Here is a 22728-nt window from a genome sequence, read left to right on the forward strand (position 1 = left end):
AGATGGAATTCCACTTATGGAAAAGGTGTTTCCTACCTCCCTCTCCAGCTGCATTTCAGTGTACCCCCATAAAAACTTATCCTGAATGGCTGGGACACCTGAGAACAGTTTTGGATTTCGTCGGGGTGTGTGTGTGTGCTGCTGCCAGAGAAGAGAACCTGCAGAAATTGCACAGCTTCCTTTGTATGAGCAGAAATGTCCTTTGTGTACAACTCTGTATGTATTGTCATGTTGCATCCACACTGGCTTCCAGACTCAATTCAAAATCCTGGTATTGATCTTTAGAGCCCTGTATGGCCTGCATAGGTGTATGTGCCAGAGGGACATGGGGGGTGTCACGTGACCCCGGGCACCACCCATTAGGTCACTTGGGGAGTGCAAAATCACCCCCCCCACACACACACACATACCTCCGCTGGCTGAAGGAGCAGCCTGGCTGGCCTGGGAGCCTACCATGGGCCCGCTGGACACCCCTTGGCCCTGCCAGGTTGCCCAGGACCACTGCAGCCCTCCTCCGTCAGCTGATGGAGCGGCCGGGCTGGATGCACTGGCTGCCGTAAGTGGGGCACGGGGGGAAGGGGCGGGGGGGGGGGGGGGCAGAAGCAAATTGAATTATTTAAAAATTTTATATGTTTTAATTGTTTCTATGTTTTTATGCTTGCCACATTAGGGACCCTAATTGGGTGAAAAGATTGCATAAATTGTGTTAAATATAATAAGCACATGCAGATCTGAGTGTAAAGCAACATGAATGTAGCCTATTGCTAAATTGCTTGACCTTCATATGAGAGTTAGAGCATGGTCTTTTATATTTGCAGCTTTTGTGTGGTTCATTACCTGGATGTTTATGGTTTTGTAAAACTAGTTTCACACAATATAGATTTGTTAACTTGTTCAGCAGCAATCAAAATTTCAGCAACTCAAGTTCACTGTAAAATCAGGGCAAAGTATATGATCTGTTTGTAGAAATTACTATGCTTCAAGTTGTTTTTAATAAAGTATTCAGTTATTAAAATTAATTGTCTGCATGTTGACTCAGAAGTATGGATTATTAACTGAATTGGGACATACTTTGAAGTAGTATGCGGGAAACAATATAGCCTTAATATACACAACTTGATTTAGGGATTCTTAAGCACTTTTTGTTTCTACATAGGTTTATTTAGCCCGAAGAGAAGGATCACTGTCTGGTTACATCAGCTGGAAGTTTGAGAGTGGTTCCTTCGGTTTAAAAATAGAAAACGTTTCTGTCAGAACCAGCAGTCAGACATTTCAGAGTGGAAAAGTACAGTGGACCTTGTGCTCTGGAAACATAGAAGCTGATGTAAATGCAGGCAAGTAGGAAACTTCTGTTTTAAAAATACTGCTCTAAACAATGCAAAAACATTGTACTATGAAGTTTAATGAACAGTAGTTTTTTTTTAAATGTCCACAGTGTTTTGCAGTAATTACCTTTTTCATTCCTATAGCAGCACTGAGAGGTAGGCCATTGTTTAGACTGAATAATGGGGGCTGATCTGAGGTCACACAGAAAGTCAGCTGGTAACCTGGTAACCATGGGCCTGAGTTGGTCTGAAGCTGATGGCTTAAAAGTGGGGATTGACATTTCTTTGAACTGCCCATGATGTTTTTGGAAGTCAGATCTATCAGTCTTATCTGCTATCCATTCAAATTGAACTAACATTGGAGTTGCTATAGCCCACTGACTGCAGATGGTATTCTGCAGGCTGCAGTGCTCCCCTGGCTTCTGCAATTTTGTTGCTTATGTCATGTTTGAAACTGGTCATTTTGCTCCCTTTATCAAAATTACATAATTGTGTCTGGTTGCATGTATTGGTGAGTTCTGAAGGAAATATGCATTGGGAGAGCAGGTGTTCCTGCTTTGCTGGCTTGTCATTGGCAGAGCATTGTAGATTACTTGGGCTGGAACTGGAGCTGCTGACTGTCAGTAAGCTCCCTGCATTGTTCTCAGATTCTACCTTTGAGAACCCTTCTTGCTCTTCTCCCTTTGCCCTACCCCATGGGTTTTACAGTGGAGCAACTGGACTGTCTTTAAAGTTATGTCAGCATTGTTTGGTTTTCATAACCCTCCCTTTAAAAATATTGCGTACGATTGCATATGAATGTATCATAACCCTCTTTTTAAAAATATGTTTTGCATTTTCTAAATTATTTCCTCTCCTAGAGGCAGACGGGACTAATCTAACCCCTCTTCAATCTGGAACCACTTTCAGCTCTGTAACACTGCACATACAACAATACCCAGATGTTTTTCAGTGCATATCAAATGTACTCTACAGATGTCTATAATCTACAGGAAAACTCTAGGAAACAAAGCCTAAATTGGCATAAATCCAGTATACTAAAAGCTGTTGGTCTGGAGGTTAAATTAGAACAGCCCTTGCAGATTACTAATTAATTTTAAGCATTTCTAGAACTGTAGCAATTTTAGAGGAATAGTCCTGTTGTAGCAAAAATAAACATGAGTCCTGTAGCACCTTAAGGAGCAGCAGTGGCGTAGTAGTTAAGAGCAGGTGTACTCTTAATCTGGAGGAACCGGGTTTGATTCCCCGCTCTGCCACCTGAGCTGTGGGGGCTTATCTGGGGAATTCAGATTAGCCTGTGGACTCCAACACATGCCAGCTGGGTGACCTTGGGCTAGACACAGTTCTTCTGAGCTCTCTCAGCCCCACCCACCTCACAGGGAGTTTGTTGTGAGGGGGGAAGGGAAAGGAGTTTGTAAGGCCCTTTGAGTCTCCTTGCAGGAGAGAAAGGGAGGATACAAAATCCAACTCTTATTAAAAATTAATGTATTTTTATTCTAGCATAAGATTTCATGAGCTTCATTAAATGTATGTAGTCAAATCCTCATGCACACAGATGTACACACATACACAATTTAAATTCAGGAATCATAATCCATGAAGTTCAGGAAATTTTGTGTATGAATTAAAATATGATCAAGGGAAGTACAAAGACCACAATACCAGTTATTGCTGATATTGCAGTCACCTTGTGTTGTCTGTGTGAGGACCCACCTGAGGACCCACCTTGCGCATCTATTGAAGTGTGTTCGAGTCCATGAAAGCTTACGCTAGAATAAAAATGTTAATCTTCACATTAACATGACTCATCTTCAGAATTTCAACTGTAAGAGGCTGACAGTAATATTTAATAAATGCTAACAGTAATATTCCATAATACCAAGAGAAAACAAATAGTTTGTAGTTGCTATCCATATCTTTGATGTGATTCACAGGGCAATCTCTCTCTCGCCTCATTCCATTGAAATCAATGGGTTGGGTCCAGCACAAAATTTTCATTTGTGCTAGAATGTTTTCACAAGCAGAAACACAAGAAAAAGACCATGGTGGCTACTTGCACTAAGTAAAGTAGGTACAACCAGTTTCTGTACACTAGAACATATAGGGAGAAAAGTGTTAAATGTGGGGATGCCAACTCCTGGAATTACAGCTCATTTCCAAACTACAGAGATCAGTTCCCCTGGAGAAAATAGATATTTTGGAGAGTGGACTCTGTCATTGTACCCCACTGAGGTCCCTCTGCTCCATCTACAAATCTCCAAGATTTCCCAACCTGATCTGGCAACCCTACCTTCCCATCACCCATCAGTGGCTAGGGGTGGCCCAGCAACCCTACCTAGTTACACAAAATCTTCTGCAAGTGGAACTGCACTGAGTCTGTTTCCCCTTGCACATTGCTGGATTGAACTCAATAGATTTAGAATGGAGTAACTCTGGATAGGATTTCACTGAGAGTGTTTTATATTAAAAGCAAGAGAAACTGATTTAACAGGATTGATCTTTCCTCTCTCTAGATAAAAACCTTCACTCTTACCCTGATATTTCCAACGTGACAGATGTTCTTTTGAAAGCAGAACTTAGCGGAGGGGACGGTGATATTGCATGGCAACACACACAGCTGTTTAGACAAAGTTTAAATGATGGAGAAGATTGTTTTGAGATCATTATAAAATTCAGTGAACTTTGAATATCTGAAAAAGGAAGGCACCTGTGTCAAGTAAGGACTTCTGGGACAAAATGTTCGAAAGCATAAATAGGAATTTCATGCCCATAACAGTGCATTTTAATTGGACAATTGTGAAGAAAGTGCAGCCTGGACTTATACACGCCACTGTTGTTGTTTGGGAGGGTGGGGGGAGGCATAGGAGGAAGATGCCAGCAAGGCAAACCATTGAGAGGCTGACCGGCATGGAAACAGCCTGCTATGTCAGGCTACCAGGAAGCAGAGCTTGCAGGCCTTTAAGAATGAATCTGGTGCTGGGCTCACCCCCCACCCTGTTTTGGATCAACAGTTTGCTCGCCTACCCTTTGTTTTATCAGTGGTAATTGTATGTTTTCTGGGATGTGTTGTTTTGTATTTCACTTGCTTTATGTCACACCGTGGAAGATCAGGCATCGGGATGGATCCTTCTAGGGGGAGGCTGTGCCTTCATGCCTGTCTTCCCATTTTTGGTGCCCCAATAAGGGGCCTTGGGGTGTATAGCGACTCAGAAGCATGTCCAAGCAGGGGCAAGTGGCTGGCTTACACCTTTAGGTGGCAAGGGGACCATGGAGAGACCAGTGACTGCTTTGCTCCCAATTACTTGCCACTCTACAGGTTTTCCCCCAGCAGGTGAGCTGGGGTATAGGATTCATTAGGTTAGCAGGTGGGTCGCCCGATGCCAAATCCATCCCCATGCTGCACCTGTGTGGGGTGTTTTTTTCCTTTGCCTAGATGTTAATAAACAATCTTTGGCCAGCAAATTTTACCAAAGAGGTGGTGTTTGTGTGTATTTTGTTTCTCATGGCTCCTCACTTTTCCCCTCCTCAAACTAGCGAATAGATTTTGTTAATGTGGCATGCAAAGAAATCAAGTGTGCCCTTGAAAACGTAGGCCAAGTGTCTAATCATCCAAAAATGTAGCATTTTGTGTTCAAAGATGGGGGAGAAACCGAAGGACCCCGTTCTGCACATATTTACTTGTTAGTCAGCCTCATTAGACACAATGTAATATACATTTGAGCAAACAAGCACAGGATCTGGTTGCATGTCATTCTAGCCTGGGACTCCTACTTCCTTCTATACTGGAAAGTTTTTTTTTTTTTAAATGAAAATTGAATTAACTTTGGATCTAGAGATTACTTTAAAAATAGCTACTTGTAATGCTTGAACTTTCTGTTTGCTTGTAATTATTGCTCGCAGTTTATTGCATTCATAATATTGAAGAAATATTATGGATCTGTGGAATAATTAACAGCTCCTAATGGCACTTTTGGTTGAATTTAAATTCTGTTTAGGCATTCAACAAAACTTTGTGGACAGAATAGCTAATTTGGATGTCTGCTAAGTTCTTAAATTTTCCAAGTTAAATATGTACTGTAATTTAAGAATTAAATATTTTGGACCTTGGATATCAAGACAAAATTGTGTCTCTAAAATATTGTCTTAGGCTATGATGTAAAAATGGAGGTTTGCTTGCCTAAAACTATAAAGTTTTGATAATAAGATTGTGTGTTGTGCGTATTTTTGTACTTTATAAATGTGGATTAATTACTATAGAAAGCTGCTGACTCCATTGAATTGCTTGTAATCAGTGGGTTACATCCAGCCTGTTTTTCATGAATTTCACCCAGTTCGTCCCTGTCCTACTACCCCCATCTCATAAAACCTCTGTTCATGCAAGTCCCATAATTCACAGCCTAGCCATTTTGAATAGTGGAATATCAGTAGAAAAATTGGTGGAATCCAATCAAGTCAGCAACTTGGGTCAGCATGAGGCCCTGACTCCTTGCAGCCCCTGCCCATTTCAGACCCCAGTGCTAACATCCAAGAGTGGCAATTATTATTTAATTTCCCTATCTTAACTGTGAATGTTATGGTTAAAGTTTTGTTCTGGTCTCTATATGCCCTGGCTAGTATAGGATGGAAGTGTGTAAATCAATGTAGTGCCCCAATTCAAAGAGATTTGATTAAGGTTAACTTACAGTCCAATCCAGATGGGGTTGCAAGGAAGTTTAAAAAGTAAAAAACCCCAAAACTTACCTGGATATCTCCATAGGGAAAAGTAGAGCTATGCCGCAGAAAATGCAGCATATGTCTGAGGCTGGGCCTGCCAGTGCCAGGGGGCTGAATGGGCAGTAGAAGCCAACTGTGGTCAGCACCATCCCCAGGAACACCCTCGTCATGCCCCTGCCACACCAGCATAGCTTGGGGGCAGTGCAGAGAGCCAGGTACCACAGCCGAGCATCCCTGGGCCCCACAGTGGCCAGGCACCAGCAGACTTGCCCCTCCGCTGAGAAAAATGCACTGGTGTAAGCCCACGCCACTTCCAAAGGGAGATTCAGCCCCCACCCATATTGCACTGTCCATGTCTTAATCAATTAAGTTAAATAATGACCTGTGAAATTGATCAGTGGGACTTAGATCAGTGAACACCAGGACTGGTGCCAGTTTATATAGCCAAAGTAGAATGTATGCTTGATATCAGCCATTCCAGCTAAAAAGAGTGTTTACTGAACTGTAATTGCAACATCTACATCCAGTCTTGGAGTTAAAAAATATAGATGAAAATTGACACATTCATACACTCAGCAGCTTTTGCACCGATTGAAGATGGTATAAAAGAATATTTTAAATATGTTAGAATTGGTATTCAACTATACCTACTTAGCTTTAAAACTTACAGTATGCTCTTTAGAGTTATGAATCTTCTATTAGAGCCAATAGAGCCAGTCCTGATGGGGAAAAGATTATGTTAGACAAAAATAAAGAATTGGCAACTGATAGAAGATTCAAGCCAGCACTCCAAAGTTCAGTCTTTGGAGTGAACCTAGTGCTCTGTAATACGAATGGCATACAGTTCTATCAATAATTTGATCTAACTGCTAGTCTGAAGTAACACTGTTTAAATAGCCAATATTTAACAATCTGAAAGCAATTAATTTGGATGGTGATACTGTTACATTGAGAAAAATTTCTTGTATTTGGTTCTACTGCCCATGGACATGGGAAAAATTTGGTTCTACTGCCCACAGACATGGGAAAAATTTCTTGTATTTGGTTCTACGGCCCACAGACATATCAAGTCACAAGCCATGTAGTGAGAAACAACTGACAGATGTAATGTGGTGTGAGCTTTATAGGATATAGTTAACTTCACCACATGATAAAGTAGCCAGTAACTTAACTAGGGAAACCTAAATTATATCCTATTGATATTACTGATTCATAATAAAGTGTGGTAAAAGAATGCAGACTGTTTGATGCATAAACTGGGAGGAGACTAGTATCCGTATGGCTTTATTGGAGCCAAAAATCATCTGAAAATGGAAAATGAAGTAAACGTTGACAAGCATCAGCCTAAGTTAATATTGAGATATTTTTAAGCCTTGATTTGTATTCTCCTTCTGTTAAAATTCAGCATTAGATCCTTTAAGAAGACTTAGGTAATTGTACTACAACAGCCCTTGCTGAATACTTTACAGAGATTAAGATACTGAACTCAACTGGTTCCTGTCCTCACTGTGGTACTTATTATTTTATGTAGCAGATGTTTATGTTGCCTCTCTAGGGAACCTGCCTGGAGTGGCTTACCAAAATAAACATAACAAAAACAAAACATTAGAAGTTATTAAAATCCAGCATTAAAAACCCAACCACAGAATAAAAACATAGGCCACTGAGCATATTAAGTGTTCTCAGAGAAAAATCAACTAAAAGGGTTTGTGTTTCTAAGTGAGTTGTCCTGTTTCCTAAGTGAAAAGCTCTGGTTCTGGCTGCCATCCACCTCACCTCTGAAGGTGGGGGCACAGCGACCAAGGCTTTTGAGGCAGATTTGAACTGACAGGCTGGACAATATGGGAAGTGGTGGTCATTCAGTACTGGGGACCCAAACTATTTTAGGACCTTAAAAGATAAAATCCAACACTTTGAATTTTGCCCAGAAGGAAATGGACAGTCAATGCAGATGGAGATCTATCAACACTGAGATAAGATCCCTGTATCCTGTCTTTTCCAGCAGCCTGGCTGCTACACTGTGGACAAGCTGAAGTTTCTGGACAGTTCTCAAAGGCAGCTCCACATACAGCATATAAATATAACCTACATGTAATCAGCGCCCAGATCACCATGGCCAGATCACACTTTTCCAGGAAAAGCCATATCAGCTGCAACTGATAAAAGGTACTATTTGTCGCTGACTCCCATCTGGGCTCCCAGCCATAGGCCAGAAGCTGGCAGTACCCTTAAGCTCCATAGCCTTCTTTAGGAGACCTTTAAGCAAACCTTTCCAGGACAGGTTGATTCCTCAATACTTTAGCAGTTTTGGCACTGAGCAGCAGCTCCTCAGTCTTGTCTGGACTGAGCTTCAGTTTATTGGCTCTTATCCATTCTATTACCATTTCCTGGTTTTTGTCCATGGGAGTATCACGATCCCTGGCGTAGATTTTCCAGTTGTCAAAAAGGGCTCTTTCTCTTTCACCAGCAGTAAAACTGATAGGCTCTAACTCATAGCAGCTTTTAAATGCAACTTATGCTATGATAATTTCAACATTAACTACAATTTTGGCTGCACAGGCCTCTTAAGAAAATGGGTGTGGATTTAGAATAGTCACTGCATGTGTGATGTAACACATCAACAAAGAGCTGGTCTGAACCACAGCTGCAGATGGGTGAGGCCAGAAGCACCATATGTTGAGAAACTAATATAAAAATTTCAACAACAAATCCCTGCTGTTCTCTGGGATTCTTAGGAAGTCTGCTGAACAACATTTTCCTGGCATTCCTGTAGTATTGAGAGAAGTTCCAGCATCTGTTTTCTTTCTGGAAAATATCAAACAATTTAAATTTAGGACAATACATTCCCCTGCATCTCAATGAATATACTGTCTTACACTGGACTGGGCACTAGGGTATCTCCGTAATATAAGAATGAATTAAATAAGGTGTGGTATATAGAATTATGTTCATTCCTGCAGAAGCATATATGACTGAAAGCTGTAATACCAGTTTGATGAAGCAACTTGTAACTCAATAAAGTATGTTCTTGACTTTGTGCCATGGGTAATACAAATTGGCACAGCTTGAATTGGTATCTCTTGCATTCGTCAACATGTTTCATCACGCTCTTGCATCACATCCTTATTGCAACCTGACTTGCATCCTGATAATGATAAAACCATGAACATGCCATTGTCTTATTCTTTAGGATTACTATCTAACCAAGACCATTGCTCACCTTGAATCTTGCTTTTTGTTTTTAATTGTATGACACAACCAGAAAACAAGAAAAACTGAATAATTAATACAATTTTCTTGCAGTCTTATTATTAACTTGAATCCCTGGAATTATTGTTCAATCTGTTATTTGCTAGAGCTGGGACACATCTGAAATTAGGACGGAAGTGCAGAAAACTGAAAATATTAGAAATATTATTCCAAAATTATTATTGCATTGTTGCATTCAGTCCAAAATCATGGAACTTTCTATCGATGCTAAAGTGCACAGCTATGGATGTCATAATTCTGAAGTGCAGAACAATTCTGTTTTTGTTTTTAGGAAAGGTTAATAGCTAAACCCCCATCAAGACTGGGTGCAAAAAAAGGCTGAGCCTGAAGTCCTTTTGTGAACCTTTCCAACTTGAAACAAGCTTCACAAAGCCATATGTGTGACCCAATAGTGCTTTTTCGCATTGCCATTGCAGTCCAAATGCAGAAGTGGCTTTAGATGCCATCATGAAACCACACCCGGTTCGCTTCTCACTGTTGCCCAAGAAAGAGTCCCTATTGCTGCTTGGCCTTAATGATCATTCACTGGCCCTAGTGATCATTCACTTGGCCCTAATGATCATACACTGGTGGAAGATCCATCATCACTGGTATCACAGGAGATAAAGGTGCATGATGTATGCATCAGAAGAACTTCCATGAATTAAGCCATATTTGATCAACCAAAAAGATATTTACATCCCTGTCATAAGCATTCCTCTCAAGAAAGCTGCACTGGATTCAATGGACCTTACTTCCAATCAACAGGCTTATTCGCAGGAGCATCAAGGTCACTTTCTGTCAAGAGGCACGCTATTTAGTGGAGTAGTTTATCTAGAGCAGGGGTCTGCAACCTGCAGTTCTCCAGATGTTCATGGACTACAATTCCCTTCAGCCAATTGGCCATGCTGGCAGGGGCTGATGGGATTTGTAGTCCATGAACACCTGGAGAGCCACAGGTTGCAGACCCCTGATCTAGAGAGATTATGGACATTCCTCTGTCGTTTGGGAGTATTTCAATTAAGACACCATGTTTCAGAAAGATGTAATGGATAGCTAGCATTGCTGATAGCAATGATTAGGGACTCATTGGGAGAAATGCTGCATTTCATATGCTTTATGAATCTTATCTCAAGACATTCTTTTAATATACATTCAATGCCTGTCAATTTTACATGCTTTTATTAGTCTTTCTGACTTCTACAGAAATGCTTGGATGTCAGCAGTTTCAGGACTATATCGTAAATTAATGGGAATAAACACATAAGCAATTGTATTTAGGTAAATGTAGTCCCTTGTGCAAGCACCGGCCATTGCTGACTCATGGGGTGACATCACATCTCACCATTTACTGGCAGACTATGCTTATGGAGTGGTTTGCCATTGCCTTCCTCTACACTTTACCCCCAGCAAGCTGGGTACTCATTTTACCAACCTCAGAAGGATGCTGAGTAAACCTTGAGCCAGTAACTGAACCCAACTTTCAGCAGGTCATTTCAGGTCATACACAGAGCGTTGACTGCAGCACAACAGCTTACACTCTGCATCACACGGCTCCTTCCAATTATATTTGCCACAATTTTCAATCAGAAAATACATATATAGTTACAATGTTGACAACATTTTTAAAAAATATTTTAAAATGTTTATCGTTTGGTTAACTTTTTTTTTTAGCATTTATGGTTAGCATTCACTTTCAAAAGTGCCCTGACCTGTAGAAAAGGTATTTACTTTTTTGTGCACTATTATGTGCTACTATTTTAGAACGGCAAGTGCACTGAGAGCTGTTGTGAGAAACAAATCACCAAGAGTAGATGAGATATCAATAGAGCTATTCCAAGCCACAGAAATGGGCTTCATCAGAATATGTCAACAAACATGGAAAACAAAGTTATGGCCCACAGACTGGAAATGGTTGATTGATATTCTAATTCTAAAAAAGGAGATGCCAAAGATTGCAGCAACTATCAGAACATCACATTAACTTCTAGCAAAATCTCACAACAAAGTTTATTACCATATATTAAATGAGAAATGTCAGATGTTCAAGCTGGATTCAGAAAAGGAAGAGGCACTAGAGATCATATTGTAAATTTACAGTGGTTACTGAAACATATGAGAGAACCGCAGAAGAGAATCAGCTTATGTTTTATAGGCTACAGCAAAGCTTTTGGCTGTGTGGATCATAGAAAGCTATGGTTGGTATTAAAAGAAATGGGTGTGTCAGATCTGATTGTTTTGATGCATAACCTGTACTCTGGACAGAAGACTCTGCCCCTTCCTCCTGCCTTTTACTGACAGAAACCAAGGCTTGAAGGCTGGTAACACTGTTGTGGTTGACTAGGGCATCTGTTTTTTTTAAGATACAGGTACTGCTTCTATTATTTGAGGAGGGTTAACCTCCATGTATTTTTTTTAAGACTTCAGATTTTTCTGCAAACTTGAGGCACTGGTCAAGTTTGAAGAAAAATCTATCTTGTCTGTTCATGGTTCATGGCTCCAGTCTCTGGATTTAAGTATCTACAGATTTGGTGGTGTTGAAAATTAGACAGTAATCTGCTTAGCAAGGAAAATATTCATGTACTAATTATAGCATAGGACAAAAATTCACACTTTTGCCTTTTTGAAAAACATATTTAAGCAACACATCCATTAGGAGATATTTCAGCTGTACCTCCATCATGTTCTATCAGAAATCTTCTAACTCTCCCCCCTGTAGTATCTCTGAGGTGCAACAGACGGATAAGCTTACCTGTCAGATCACACTTTAGTCCTGCTCAATAGCAAGCACACAGAAGACTCTGATCAGTTCAGTAACAAGTGTTTTTAGTACTTTCAACTGGGAGGCTCACACAGATGCAAGACACACACACACACACCACACAAGAAGACCTGAGTGAGGCATTCAGGCCCTGAGGGGGAAACCAGAAAGTAGCTTTTATGGGCTGACTTAAAGGCATACACATCACATCTCCTCCTCACCATCCGTTATGATGGAAGACATTACAATGAGAGTTTACCATTATAATTCTACAGTGTAATACAGAATTATACAGTGTAATAATAAACCACAATATTGGATTGTTAAAGTTATATCATCCATGATCTCAGTCCTGAAAGAAGGATCACTGGAAATTACTTAGGCTTAATTACAAATAAAAGTAGTCATACCTGGAGTGCCAGACCTAGTTTTTTAAATATCTTATCAAACTAAAGGTCTTGTGGAATTAACTATTTTAGTAAGAATTTCTGATAATTGAACATTGCCTGGGGTCTAATTTATCTAGGTAAGGGGCTCTAATGATGGAGCCAGAGAATGAGGTCCATTATTTTTGTTAAGTCCAAAAGCAAAGTCCAACATTTACTGCAAAAGTACAGTCCAACAAAAGATAGTTCAAAACTTCTGAAGGGAAGAAAAACAGACTAAATTATCACATGCCACTTAAGGTGCTTTTCGGCCTTTCTCCCATTATTAGCCATGCACATCTGAAAAACTGAAAAGCAGTTTCTGTACTGATCGATGGCCTTGCTGAAAACATTGACTTATAACAGCATTTCAGTCTTGTGTTCTACAATGCCTATGCAGTTTCAGCCTCAGATTTTCTCTTGCTTTCTTGACAATTGGGCCACAAATAGAGATGTGAAGGTCTCGGGGTGTGTGTGTGTCTTTTTTTCCCCTTTTTAATCCAACGAGAACACTGGACATTTTTGAAGAGCAATGAAAAAAAATTCTGCCGATTTTTAAGAATTTGTGGAACACAACTTATTTATTCAAATTTTACCCAGCCCTTTCCAGACAAGACAGGCTCAGGGTGGCTTCCAATAACAATTCATACAATTAAAATATACAAAAACCAATAAAATACGATGGCGCTTTAACTTAAGGCAAAGGTTTTTTTAACTCAAAATGTATAGTATGAAAAGTCTGTTTTCAACATTTCTAATGAAAATTTGCGAGAATACTGAAGGTAACTCATGAATTTCTGCCCATTTGAAATGACTAAAATAAAATATAAAGTTTTACTCAAATTGTGTAGACTGTCTAACATAAACAAAGGATTCCACTGCAAGTTGCACACATACATAATTTATTCAACATTTATTCTTTGCAGGTAAATAACTTTGGCAATAAAATGTTACAATATGTTAAATGATGACATATTTAAAAATGTAGCATTTTCAGTATTACAAAGCTTAACGATATCCAAATATGCTAACAGTCCTACTTATTGTGCCTCTATGAGAACATTTCCATCCAAACAATACACTTTAGTACAAAATTACTTGGTATCGTCGACTTCTAATTTGCTCCTGCCGTTCAGATGGGAACACATGAAGATAAGTGTGCTATAGCAACATACGGTGCAACAATTTGCAACTGCTTCTCAATTACTGGGCAGATTAGCCAATTTTCTTGTAGAGAACAACCTAGGATCGGGTTATAAACATGCTTACCAAGAAACAAGAGCTTGTTGATCAGTTTCAGGGGAGCTTCGCTTCCGCTCCGACATATTCTTCAGGCTGCTTGATGATAGTAGCCGAATCCTATACACCACTATGCACTAGGTTCATAAAGAACCATACTATAAGCAGCCAGGCTCCTGCCAACTTGAACCAGACACTCTCACAGCTGGAGGAAATTCTACCGCACACAACTTCCTCTCCTTCTCTTCCTCCTCCTCAGCTCAAATGACAAGTTAGGCTATTGCGGGAGGGGCGACTCTGCTCGGCTGTTGCTACTTGCGGTGACGTACACGCACCCGGCCCTTAACGCTTTTTTGATTGGCTGGCGCATGCGGCTCCGCGGCAATTCCTTGCCTGTAATTGGTGGACAGGGCCAAGGCTGAGGCAGTTATGCCGGATGGGGCAGCGCAGTTATTGTCTGAAAGCTTCGGGCCTCGGCGCGGACTGAGGGTCGGTAGATGCCGCCCTGACGACCCTTTAATTCTCCTTTTCGCGGTTTTTCCCACTTCGGGCCTGTCTCGACCGGGCAGGTGAAAAAGCTGCTGCTTTTTCAGCCGCCAACGGGCAAAGTCCTTCCGCCGGGTCCGCTCACGCCGCCGCCCAACATTGCCTTCAGACAACGACACCGGAACAGAACAGGGTGTCCCCCCTCCCCCCGGGGTTGTTGTAACTTAATTACATTTACGCATTCTAGGATTGGTTTTTCTAGTCGTTTTCCTCAGACATCGGCCTCCGATTTTTTTTTATCAATCGAAACAGCGAAAGCATGAAATAAAACGACTGTGGCCTTCAGCGCGGGGGGAGGGAAGAGTCCGTTGCGTGCGCGTGACCGTGTGTGTGTGCGCGCGCGGTAGAACGCGGCTGGAGAGGGACGGAGTGAAGCGCGGGAGGGGGGGCGGCTGTGGCTCTCAGCGAATGGGGGCGCGCGCGCGGCCCGGGCAGAACGAAGAGTCTGGCTGATGGGGGGCGGGGGGCTCGCCTCGTTGTGTGTGGAGGTGCGCGCGCATTAGCGTGAGGGGAGCCTCAGGGCCCGCTTCGGCGGGTGTGTGTGTGGGGTGAGTGGGTGCGCGAACGAGCCGGTTGGGTGGGTGGGTAGGGATTTTTTTTTTTTTTTTGCCTGTGGAAGCAAAAGCGGCTTCCCCCTCCTTTACAAAAATACAATCTGTGGTGCATGAAGCGAAGGGCGTGAGTGCACCTTACAATTCTGTCGGCACGTTTTTTAAAAAGAAAGTCGTTTTATATTTATAACTATTTATACTGAGGCGGCAGCCAGAAAATGGCAAAATCGGGAGGCGGCGGCGGTGGAGGAGGCGGCGGTGGAGGAGCAGGAGGCGGCGGCGGTGGCGGCGGCGGCGGCGGCGGCAGCGGGGGTTTAACCTGGGTGGTAAGTTGCCTCGTATTTTCCCTCATTTCTTCCCTCGGCTTTGCTTTCTTTAACAGGCCTGAGCGTGAAAGGAGAGGCGGAAGGCCTCAGGGGAATAATGGAGGAGTGAAGATGCTCGTTGGGGTGGAGGATGGGGGTTCAGGGGGACAGGCAGCTGCTGTGGAGAAATGCTGGGGTTTGCTGTGGCGCTGAAATGGGGTGTCCGGGAAAGGGGTGGAGGCGCATCGGGGCGGGGGGGGGGCACGGGGGAATACCCGGAACTTGGAGAAGGGGTGGCCTTGGTACTTCAGACTGAAAGGGTGAATGCATCCTCTTGTTTGGCGGCGGCTGCTGCTGCTGTGAGGGATATGCTTGATCGCCAGCTGAAGGTTGATCACCACTTGGTCAGCTTCTCCTGGAGAAATTAGTATTCTCCCCCCTCCCCCAATTATTTTAGACAGATTTAAGTTTGCTTCTTGCCCTGTACTGAAGTGAAAGGGAGCTAACTGTAGCTGGTGACAACCTTTTCTTTCTTTCTTTTTTTTGGTGGTTCCATTTTCCTCTTTCCTGTAAAGGGAAAACGGGAGGAAATCCTTCTAGTTTTTGTGGATTTCATATAAAAATGAACTAGACCAGACTGTGTGTTGGGGTAGGGACTGAAAGGTCTGGAACAAATACCTATGGTCGTTTACTGTTAAGGTTAGAGAATTTGAGACGCTGTTCTATCCAGCTGAAGTGAATCGGGTTTTTTTTTTCTTGGAAAAACCTGAGGAGGGAGGAGAAAGTTGAATGGGTACAGTTCTGGTAGCCAATCACTGATCTACTTCTATTTCTTATGTGCACTACAGAGTTCAGACTAGGGTCATTTTCTTAATGTAACTGACAAGAAAAGGCAGCACAGTAGGATGGTAGTAAACTAGCAGCTTCTTCCTCAGATATATGTTATAATAGTACATATTATTCAAAGTTTATCCACCACCACCCTCTTTGGAAAGAGTGTTCTCGTGTTGTATTCCAGTTTTTTGTTGAAAAAAGTCCTAACTTGCCAGTTTCTTCTTTTTAAAAATAGGGAACTTTGTTCCTGGGATTGCCCTGGAATATGTATTGTTTTTAATATGAGGACAGCAGCACTTGAGCATAAGGTGAATATTTTCTATTAAAAGGAGGCAACTTTTATGCAGTTACAGAGTTGAATTTTTTTCTGTTTATTATTATTTTGTGTTCTTCTGTTGCCCCAGCCTGGTTTGTCAAACTGGATTACATAGGTAAATCTATGGGCAGGGAAGGGCTTCATTCAACCAGCAGTCTAGAGCCCTTCTCACAAGTTGGTCCACTTAAGGGTAGATAAACCAGGTTGCCATTTGAAGCTCTAGGCTGCAAGTTCTAAAAAGATCTGCTTGCCAGTAAGTGTCTCCAAGCTGCTGTTTTGAGCTGCAAGTGCTGAAGAAGGAGCAGTGTTCTTAATAGTATTCTTTCAGGCACTGTGGGAGCTTATTAACTCCTTAAAACAGCTTGAAAGTGGGGCCATAATCAGGGACTCTATTTAGGATATGTTGATTGTAGCTATTGTTCCTGATACTTTGAAGCATAATCTGAGGTGTTTGCTAAAGATACAAAGACATCTGTCTGACTTTTTCCCCACAAGTGTAACTTTGTTGCTATAGTCAAAACAACCTTTGCATTTGTGCAAGATAAGCAGCTTTATAATTACTTATTTTGTGATATTTAGCCCACATACTTAAAAAATCTCACGTTTTATGCTGCCAAAACAAGCACAAAGTCTCTAACCAAGTAAACTAATAATCAGTTGCTTTTCCAGCCTTGTTCTTCATAGTCTGTGTTGTCATTGCTTTACAATATTGGTATGAAAATGTTGACTCACACTAGACATTATCTACTAATGAATGAAACCTGTACCCATTCAACTTCCACTTGGAGTCTTTCCCGCAGGAAAATGGATTTCTTTCAGCAGAATAGAAGAGCATCTCACTAAATCTTGTACAATTACCTTATTAGGATAACATCTGTAAAGCTGTGTCTTCTGTTTGTCTTGTTTATTGTGGTTATATAATATAATTTTAACTCAGTAAATAAACAGGTAAATTACCATTTTAAAAATTATGCATGTTTTTTCAATGCTTAGAGAAAAACTTAGAGAAAAAACAGACAAACCATTAATGTATTCTAGCCAAATCCAAGTTGAGTGTCATTGGTTTTGATAGGACAGTTACATGTTTCCCATTGAAATCAATATGGTAATGAAGTTCTTAATTTTGGTGAGGTTACTCTGTAAGTATGCAATCTTATGCCAAGTTAGACCCTTTTAAGCCTTTTGGCTTCAGTGGGCAGAAGGGTATAACTCTGTTTAGGATCGTTCTGTAAAATGTCCAGCTCCAAGACTGTTTGAATTGTATCAGTTTGAAAACAGGGAACAGATGTTTGTCAAAGAGTTCAGTATACCTGTCTCTCCGTGTTCATTCATGGTCTTTGTTAACACAACCTTCTCTGTTGTTGTCGTTGTCGTATGTCTTCTGCTGAAAGTGTGTTCTTCTGTCCCTGGCTGAATTCAAGAGCAATTCTTGATATTGGATTCAAAATTAATTATATTAGTTTTAGAGCTTATGCAAATTTGAATCACGTACATATTTTTGATAATACCATTTGGATTCTTGAGTATAAGCATACTTGGCAAATGCTTTGGAATACCACCTGTCAAGCAAGGATGATATGATATCTGTCTGGAATTTTTCATTCTGATTTGCGTAGTGGTTAAATGTTACAATACTAGTATAAACTATAACTTTATATACTATTAACGTTGTTATTTGATGTTGAAGTCTGTTTTATTCGGAAAGAACCTTTGAATAAATCATGGAAATTGGCAGATAGTTGATATTCTGTGGATATTAATGACTTTCCTTAAAACAGGTATTGTATGTGTGATAATTTTTTTAAAGCGATTTTTCGCACACCCTGACCTGGGCATCCCAGGCTAGCCCAATCTCAGAAGCTAAGCATAATCAGCTCCAGTAAGTGCTTGGATGCAAAACCACCAAGGAAGTCTAGAATTACTACACAGATGCAGGCAATGGCAACTAACCTGTGAACGTCTCTTGACATGAAAAATCTATTGGGTTGCCATAAAGTTAGCTGCAACTTGTTGTTCAGTGAGAAAGAGTAATGACTTTAAATACATCTAACTGACAAGTTCTGTTCAGCTTTCACAAAACAGATCTGATTTGAAATTAGCTGTACCTTAGCTTTGCATGATCTAAAGTATGGAAACAGGCAGGCACTGTAGACTTGACCAATACTGCTTCTTAAGAATGGAAAGCCACTATTAAATCTGACTTCTGCTTATATTTGATACTTCAGACTTCTGATAAAAATAATTCCCATTGTACTTGGCAGTAAGCTTGATTAAACATTTCTCAACTGTGTGTCTGATATTCTGTACAGAGTTGTTCCAATCTAAACCCACAAAAGTACAATCAATGTATTCTAGTCTTAAATTAATAGAAATAACTGATTTTATCTGGAGTAGGCTTAGTGGCTTCAGAATCATGTATTTACATGACAGTAAAGGGAGTAGAAATTATGAAAAAATATAATTTTGCAATTATATCATGATAGCATATTTCCCATACTTCAAGGATGGGCATTTAATAAAAATACATATAGATATAATAGATATAGGGAGTCTTTGGAGGTTGATGATTCAGCAAATTGCACTGTATAAATAATTTTTATTTTTGCCTTGCAAAGGTGTCATAACATTTAAGAATCCTAACCGTGGCAAAATAAGATGAAAGCAAAATAAGGAATGTAAAAAATCTGTAAGTAATTAAAATCAAGAAGTGGAGCATAATAAAAATTCAAACTCCATTGCAGCAAGAAAAAAGAACGCTCAAGTTCATTTGCCAAAAACTTCCCCAAAATGTAGCTATGGGATTTGTAAAAAAACAACAAAACCCTCCCTTAATGACTTATTTTTAGAAAGGTTTCTTAGGCAACTAACAGCAGTAAAGTATTTGGGATAGCATTTTTAAAATATGATTTTAAATATTTAAAAATATATACATGACCCTCTCTATGGAGGCTTTGAGGTAGCCAGGGGCAGTCTTAGGTCCGTTCTGCACCAGCTAATAAACACTGGTGTAGGACAGTAAAAAACCCATTTGGGGGGGAACTTCACAGAGATCCTGACCCAAAAGTGAGTCTGCCCTGTGCTATTCCCCCCCCCAACTGGGTTTTTTGAGAATTGAGCTACTAGCGAGTCTTTTTAAAAATCCTGCATTGCAGCCACTCGTGAGCAAATGGCCGGGCAGGCGATGCTTTATTCATTTTTTTTGTGGCTTACAGGAGGGAGGGAGAAAGCCTGCCAGCCAGATAGGTGGCTGTGTGCTTGGGTAGCCTGTGCTGTGTGGGCAGCTGTGGGTTGGCCAAGCAGCAGTGTGCTTCACTTTTTATACTGTTTGGGTCTAATAGTCTCCAAGGACAGCTCTGCATGGAGTGCTTTACAGCAGTCAAATGTAGAAGTTCAAGCTGCATGCTCAACACCCTTCTGGGAGAAGGTAGCCTGTCTATCAGATATAACTAATAAAGGTCGCTCCTCCACACCACTGCCATCAGCTTGCCAAGTAACAAGACCCTTGGAGCAAACCAGCCTATGATCTCTATCAGTGGTTCTCAACCTTCGTAATGCCACGACCCTTTAATACAGTTCCTCATGTTGTGGTGACCCTCAACCCTAACATTTATCCATTTTATAGATGGAGAACACTGATGCAGAGAGTCTTAGGAGACCCCTGTGAAAGGGTCGTTCGACCCCCAAAGGGGTCCTGACCCCCAGGCTGAGAACCACTGATCTATATGCTTTACATATGGGAGTGGTGTGAAACAATAATGTCGAGAAGCCCAGAGCAGAGTTGTCATAGTAGTTTGCTGCATCTGTCATCTACCTTATAAGTGTTTATTGTCAACATATTGCACCTTATACATTCTCTAGCACTGCCTTGTATTCCATCTCTGTTGCTGGTCCCCTCCCTGCCTTAGGATCAGACGCTATTGATTGATTACTACTGTTATTAATGATTAATGTTCATTGACATAGATTTTATGATAATGTTGCTAGTGTGTTTTAAGGGATTTCAATGTTTATTGTTCATGATTTGCATTTTATTGTGCATTGATTGCTTATTGTACACCGCCCAGAGCCCTTCGGGGATTGGGTGGTCTATGAAATTTAATAAGAACAACAACAACTTTGTATATGTTCTGTGTGACCTACTGGGAAGTGGAGAAATGGCTAATCTATGTTCAAAGCATTTTTGTAGTCTTGTGATGTTCAAATTATATATCCAATTTAAATGCAGCACTGGGTGCATGAAAATTCTAGCAATAATGTTAAGCTGTTTGCTTGCATATGTCTCACAGTGTATGTTAGCAAGATCAGGTTGTAATACCATGACCTGAAAATTTTTTTCCTGCTCCTATGACAAATAGTTGCTTTCTAGCCTAGAAATCAATGTGATTTTGCTTTTTAGAACATCATATATCAACTTTATCATAGTGGCCATATCCCAGATCTTGTGAAGATAGTATTTACTAATTTCTGTTCCATAATTGATATTTTTTCCTGACTTTGTCCAGTTATTTGCTGGACTTAGTCGGTGAGATGCAACACACTCTTTCTACTTGTACATGTCTGGGAGACTAAGGGCTTCAGTGTTTTGAATTGCAAACCTCCATTGTCTACCTGAACCTTTCTTTTAGACTGAAAGGAATATCAACACAAGTTCTTGTTAAGGTGCGGGTGGGGGAGTTAAGAGGGGAAAATGCCCCACAATATATCTTTATTTTGCTGAGTTTTAATATTATGTAGGAGAAACACTGATAGGTCATGGGACGGATACTCTCTTATCTATTTTATAAGAACAGTATGCGAACAGATTTAACATGAGAATAGGAACAGTCTATTCTTTTAACTTGCTTTCAAAATTAATCCAAAAAACTTCAAGTTGCTTTCCAAAATCAGTTTGAAATGTAGTTTAGAAAGTTGCACTTGTTTTAATTGCTTGAAACCTACTTAACAGTTGTAGGTTATATATTTGAGTGGTTTTGCTATGCCTGTGCTATAGTAATAAAGTAAAGTGAAGTATTTGGGTTGAGTGAATCTGGGTAGTTTAACTATCATTTGTCCTTTTTATTTCAGACGTTATTTGATAATCAGAACAATGCTTCAAAAAAAGAAGAACATGACAATTTTAACAGAAATGATTCAAAGAAAATGTCTGTTGAGAGAGTTTATCAGAAAAAGACTCAACTTGAGCATATTCTTCTCCGTCCTGATACTTATATTGGTTCAGTGGAACCTTTAACTCAGGTACATTTCAGTATTTCTCCTGATTAAATTGTGATATTTCTATTATTTTCACAGGAAAATACCAGACTCTGGCATGTATCTCATGCTAGAAAAAACTTCGATCACCAGGGCTTCCTTGCTTCCTCTCTCCTGCTGCAGCCGGATATGACCGCAATGAGGCTGCTCCTAGTGTTTAGGGGATCCCTAAGAACAGCATGAAGAGGAAATAGAAGATCTGTGCAGGGAGGGGGGAATTGGTGACAATTTTCCCTTGCATTAGTGGTAGTTTTCCATAGGATCCTAATCTATGGTTGTTCTTATTACTAAATGGTTTAGTAACCATGGTTTTCTTTCTGTATATGTGCATAAAATGCACATAAATTCACAGTTCTCTGGATTAAAAAGTGATAAGTTTTTTATAATAGAAAAATATAGCAATAGGCATTTATTTAAAGTTCAGAAAAGTAATCTTTAATTTTGTTTTCATGTAGCTGATGTGGGTGTTTGATGAAGATGTAGGGATGAACTGTAGAGAAGTTACCTTTGTACCTGGCTTATACAAGATATTTGATGAGATTCTTGGTGAGTATTTTGATAATGTTCATATAACTTCCATTAATTGCAAGGTGCTTAAAAATGGAAGAATATAGATAACCATTGGGCCTGTGTAGAATAATCCCAACCAGCTATTTGATGTAGCTGCGGGATTGCATGTTTCCTTCCTTGGTTGTTATGTTCTTGCCTGTGAATTACCTCCTCGCCACACTCACTATGCTTAACCATAACCTTTAACTTGAACTGTTGCATCCAGCAGTTGTAATGATTTACACTGGATTGGAAGCACATGCAGTGCAAAGCAAATCATGGTTAACATTGCTGCAGCCATTAACGAAAATCATAGTTAAAGGTGAAAGTGAATTAAAAGTGTGGAACTCCACAGCCCCATTTAGTGGCTAATGATCAACTAATATTAGACCTGCCCTGGTTTTTCAGATTATGTCTGAAACCAGTTGGATAGTGTTGCATGTAGTCTCCAGTTTCACATTTTGTATGATCCAGAAGTACAGAGAGCACAATAATTCAGCGCTGGATCTGAGTCAACAAAATTTTCTAGGCCATAAAATTTAAACCAACAAATCTCCATATTATCCATCTGTTACCTAAGAGGGGAAAGCATCAGTTTTTGCAAAGATTCCCTTGTTATTTAGAGATTATGGTTACTTGCCATAGGTGATCACTGTTCTGTTATT

General features: G+C 40.4%; 2 protein-coding genes and 1 long non-coding RNA gene across 6 annotated transcripts in view; 2 read left to right on the top strand and 1 right to left on the bottom strand.

Annotated features, from left to right (window-relative positions):
* The window catches only part of NGLY1 (N-glycanase 1), a 30524-nt gene extending 24994 nt beyond the window's left edge, over positions 1–5530 (top strand). For both annotated transcript variants that reach the window (XM_048510998.1, XM_048510999.1), the window contains exons 11-12: positions 1157–1334; positions 3839–5530. In XM_048510998.1, the coding sequence (XP_048366955.1) occupies positions 1157–1334; positions 3839–4011 (351 nt within the window). In that variant the 3' untranslated portion in view covers positions 4012–5530. The remainder of the gene's footprint in view (positions 1–1156; positions 1335–3838) is intronic.
* Positions 5531–6447: 917 nt separating this feature from the next.
* On the bottom strand, positions 6448–14622 carry LOC125441072. The gene is made up of 2 exons (XR_007245785.1): positions 13743–14622; positions 6448–8843 (listed from the first exon to the last, which is right to left on the bottom strand). It is a non-coding gene; the product is annotated as an uncharacterized LOC125441072 (long non-coding RNA).
* A 49-nt stretch (positions 14623–14671) lies between these two features.
* TOP2B (DNA topoisomerase II beta) overlaps positions 14672–22728 on the top strand; it is a 50427-nt gene continuing 42370 nt past the window's right edge. Inside the window, exons 1-3 of one of the 3 annotated variants that reach the window (XM_048511369.1) lie at positions 14672–15135; positions 21329–21499; positions 21970–22060. In XM_048511369.1, coding sequence (XP_048367326.1) covers positions 15028–15135; positions 21329–21499; positions 21970–22060 — 370 coding nt within the window. In that variant the 5' untranslated portion in view covers positions 14672–15027. The remainder of the gene's footprint in view (positions 15136–21328; positions 21500–21969; positions 22061–22728) is intronic. The other 2 variants (XM_048511367.1, XM_048511366.1) reach the window with 2 other exon arrangements.

The sequence above is a fragment of the Sphaerodactylus townsendi genome, linkage group LG11, assembly GCF_021028975.2.
Source record: "Sphaerodactylus townsendi isolate TG3544 linkage group LG11, MPM_Stown_v2.3, whole genome shotgun sequence".
NCBI classification, from domain to species: domain Eukaryota; kingdom Metazoa; phylum Chordata; class Lepidosauria; order Squamata; family Sphaerodactylidae; genus Sphaerodactylus; species Sphaerodactylus townsendi.